The sequence below is a fragment of the Malus domestica genome, chromosome 13 (genome assembly GCF_042453785.1).
Source record: "Malus domestica chromosome 13, GDT2T_hap1".
Classification (NCBI taxonomy): Eukaryota; Viridiplantae; Streptophyta; class Magnoliopsida; order Rosales; family Rosaceae; genus Malus; species Malus domestica.
The window spans coordinates 25,351,130-25,355,393 of NC_091673.1; the positions used below are offsets into that span (position 1 = coordinate 25,351,130).

At 41.7% G+C, this 4,264-nt stretch overlaps 1 protein-coding gene across 1 annotated transcript; it reads left to right on the top strand.

Moving 5' to 3' along the window:
- Window positions 1-502: 502 nt before the first annotated feature.
- On the top strand, window positions 503-4,042 carry LOC114820665 (probable splicing factor 3A subunit 1). Its single transcript, XM_029091799.2, has 3 exons — window positions 503-634; window positions 1,315-3,464; window positions 3,590-4,042. Exons 2-3 carry the CDS (start codon window positions 1,320-1,322, stop codon window positions 3,857-3,859), a joined length of 2,415 nt encoding a protein of 804 aa, XP_028947632.1. The 5' UTR covers window positions 503-634; window positions 1,315-1,319; the 3' UTR covers window positions 3,860-4,042.
- The last annotated feature ends 222 nt before the right edge of the window (window positions 4,043-4,264 follow it).

A 4,264-nucleotide genomic window follows, 5' to 3' on the forward strand; every position in this document is an offset into this window, starting at 1 on the left:
AATAAATAACACATGTAAGTGGTAGATTATCTTGATAGTTAAAGGTATGGTTTTGATAATTTATTCCTAAAAATTCCAATATAATTCCCATTGAAAAATTTGAGAAACACCACCACCCATGGTCGTTGATGACCCCGAGAGAATATTTTGATGTCACTTGGATGCGTTTCGTCGGAAATAATGAAAGAGTACATCGGTGTGTTAGACTTTTAGTTATTGCGTGTAGAGATAAAAAACGAATATTTATTTTCTTTTTATTATTTATTTAAAGGTAAACTCGAAAGTTTAGCAGAGAAATTTTTTTAGGGATGTGCTATCCACACACTTCATTTTACTTCTCACACACCCCTTGATGATTTCTGTCCGTTCTTTTTCAATTCATTCGATCCGACGGCCGAAAATTAAAAAAATGTGTGAGAAATAAAATGAAATGTGTGGATATCACACCCATTTTTTTAATTGCGTGTTAAAATAAGATTAGTCGGTCCAAATAAAATCTCCCATGAATAAATAAACACGGTTATTGCACTGCATATTTCGTTCGCATAAACCCGCTCATTCATCCTCTCTCACACACACAGTGTAGGGCTTCGAAACCCTAGAAGAGGTGGAATCATCTGGTTAGAACCCTAAGGTACACACTCTCTCTCTCTCTCTCTCTCTCTCTCTCTCTCTCTCTCTCTCTCTGCCTTAAGCCCTAATATTTTCGTCCTCCAAAAAGTTCTAAGATCCCGTTTGTCGCCCACTTCGGAAGTACGGGGCAGGGCAGGGCGGACGAATCTCTCAACTAGGCTTTGCTACAAAATTTTATGTTTGTTTTGCTTAATGGTGCAATCGTTTTTATTTTTATTTTCTGGTGCTTGATTCCTATCTGGGTTTGAGGTTCTCATTCAATTAACACTAAATTTTTGAGATTCAGAAGTTATTATTCCGAATTGGGTTTCCTCTTACTTCGAAAAATAGAAGATTTCTTTGTAGTTGATATAGGATTAGTGTCTATGGTTAATATATGCAGATGGGTTTGTCGGATTTTTTTAGTAATCTGGATGTCTTACTTTCAGTATGACTGTTTGTGTTCCCATCTTTTTCAGATTCATCTTCGAAATTTGGCTATCAGAGTGAATTAGTTTTCTGTATTTAGTAGTATGACAGCTCGGTACTTACAAAAGTGGTCTTATGCGTATATATAAATGCTTCGACATTTTAATACGAGTGTTTTTGGAATTGTAATGTGCAGGTTGTGGTTAGGACAAGGTTGTTTTTATGCCTGTTAGTTAGCCGATTTCATACTTAAGTGTTCTGTTTTTTCTGTAGGGAAAATGATAGGGTCCATTTTGCCCTTACCGGCTCCTCCTTCTGATGGAGACCTTGGGCCTCTTCCGGAATCCCAAGTGACTGAACTTAGTCAGGATGAGAACCAATTGAACGAGGAGCTGAGCAAAGCCAACTCTACTTCAGTTGCAACGCATACCAGGGCTATTGGTATCATACATCCTCCTCCAGACATTAGAAACATTGTTGACAAAACTGCCCAATTTGTGGCGAAGAATGGACCAGAGTTTGAGAAAAGGATTATGGCTAATAATACCGGAAATGCAAAGTTCAGTTTCTTGATTTCGACAGATCCCTACCATGCATATTATCAGCATCGGTTGTCTGAATTCCGTGCCCTGAATCAGTCTTCTGGACAGCAACCATCTACACAGCCTGCAGATTCTGCTTCACCTGAGTCTGCCCCACCAGCTCCAGCTGCAGATGGTGAAGCAGGAGCCCCAAAGCCTGATCCCTCTGCCCAGTTTAGACCTGTTCGCAAAGTGCTCGAACCACCACAAGCTGAGGAGTATACTGTTCGTCTTCCTGAAGGTATTACTGGGGAAGAGTTGGATATTATTAAGCTCACAGCGCAGTTTGCAGCTCGAAATGGGAAAACATTTTTGCAAGGATTGACAAGCAGGGAAATGAATAACCACCAGTTCCATTTTCTGAAGCCTATGCATAGCATGTTCACATTTTTCACTTCTCTGGCTGATGCATATTCTAAGGTGTTGATGCCTCCGGAGAATTTGCAAGATAAGCTTAAGAAAAGTGTTGCAGATATGACAACTGTGCTCGAAAGGTGCGTCCATCGACTGGAGTGGGAGCGTTCACAAGAGCAGGCAAGACAGAAGGCTGAAGATGAGATTGAGCAGGAAAGAATACAAATGGCTATGATTGATTGGCATGACTTTGTTGTGGTTGAAACAATAGACTTTGCAGATGATGAGGATGAGGATTTACCTCCTCCGATGACCCTTGAGGAGGTTATTAGGAGAAGCAAGGTCGCTGATATGGAAGAGGACATTGTTGAGCCTGGTAAGGAGGTGGAAATGGAAATGGATGAAGAAGAGATGCAGCTTGTTGAAGAGGGCTTGAGGACAGCCAGACTTGAAGAGAATGATGATGAAAAGAGGAACGAGAATATGGTGACAGAGGATCCAGAACCACCAATGAGAATTGTGAAGAACTGGAAGAGACCTGAGGACAGGATCCCTGCCGAAAGAGACCCAACAAAGTATGTCATTTCCCCAATCACTGGAGAGCTCATACCTATCAATGAGATGTCTGAACACATGAGGATTTCTCTCATTGATCCAAAATACAAAGAGCAAAAGGAAAGGATGTTTGCTAAGATTCGGGAGACTACTCTTGCTCAAGATGATGAAATCTCAAGAAACATTGTGGGCCTTGCACGAACCCGTCCTGATATTTTTGGTACCACAGAGGAAGAAGTGTCTAATGCTGTCAAGGCTGAGATTGAGAAAAAGAAAGATGAGCAACCAAAGCAGGTCATCTGGGATGGTCACACTGGAAGTATTGGCCGCACAGCAAATCAAGCAATGTCGCAGAATATCAATGGAGAGGACCAAAATGATGGTCTTAACAATGATGCTAGGAACCTTCCTGGTCCTGCAGCTCCTCCTCCAAAACCTGGTGTGCCTTCAATTCGTCCTCTTCCTCCACCACCTGGTCTTGCCTTGAATCTACCTCGTCCTCCAAACACAGTCCAGTATTCTGCTCCAACTAGCGGCGGTCTCCCTGCACCTCCACCAAGGCCCCCGGTTGTCCAATATCAATCAATTCGACCACCTGGACCCCCAATGCCCATGAGTTCTGGACAGCAGTCCCTTATGCTCAACCGACCACCTCCTATGCACCCATCCATGTCTATGAATGCACCTGCTATTTCTGTACCACCTCCACCTGGTTCTCAGTTTACACCAATGCAAGTTCCCCGACCTTATATGCCTCTTCCTGTTCCTCCACCTACAATGCAAATGATGCCACCCCCACCTTTGCCTCAAGGAATGCCACCACCACCACCTGAAGAAGCTCCTCCACCGCTTCCAGAAGAACCTGAGCCAAAGCGGCAGAAACTTGATGATTCTATGCTTATTCCAGAAGATCAGTTTCTGGCACAGCATCCGGTATGGATTTCTTCCTGTCCTTGTCTTTCTACTGTAAATTCTTTAGTTAGTGTTGTGGTATTGTATAATGGACTGTTGGTAGCCTGACAGAAACTATTCCTTTTATATTTTATTTTTGGTTACAGGGACCTGTTCGCATCACAGTATCTGTGCCCAATGTTGATGAAGGTAATCTAAAGGGACAACTTTTGGAGATCTTGGTGCAGTCTTTATCAGAAACTGTTGGTAGTTTGAAAGAGAAAATTTCTGGGGAGATCCAGCTTCCAGCAAACAAACAGAAGTTGAGTGGAAAACCTGGTTTTCTCAAGGACAACATGTCACTTGCATATTACAATGTTGGAGCAGCTGAAACACTTACTCTTTCATTAAGGGAGCGTGGTGGAAGAAAGAGATGAAAATATTATCTGACCAAGCGATTAAGGTTTTTGCTGTAATTTTCTAGTTACCATAAGAATGCGCAATTTATCATGTGGGGTTGTTTTATTCTACTTTCTTTGATTTTACATGGGAGATCATATGTTCGTTTTGTATTGATACAATGATTTTGCTCTGACATATTATTGTTGTCATTAAACTGATTGCTAGTGTCGCATCTACTACAGATTTGGTGCCTCGGGGAGTGTCTTTCAAGGACAATGGGTAGTAGATCAGTTTCTTTTACTTAGCCATAGCAAGTTATCTGATTATATATATCTACTACTACGTTTTGCAATGCAGTTCTTTTCCTAGGATGTATGTGCCGCCAATAGTCTGATTATGGTTTTGATATCCTTAGATGCGTTCTTGGTGTTAGAAAACCT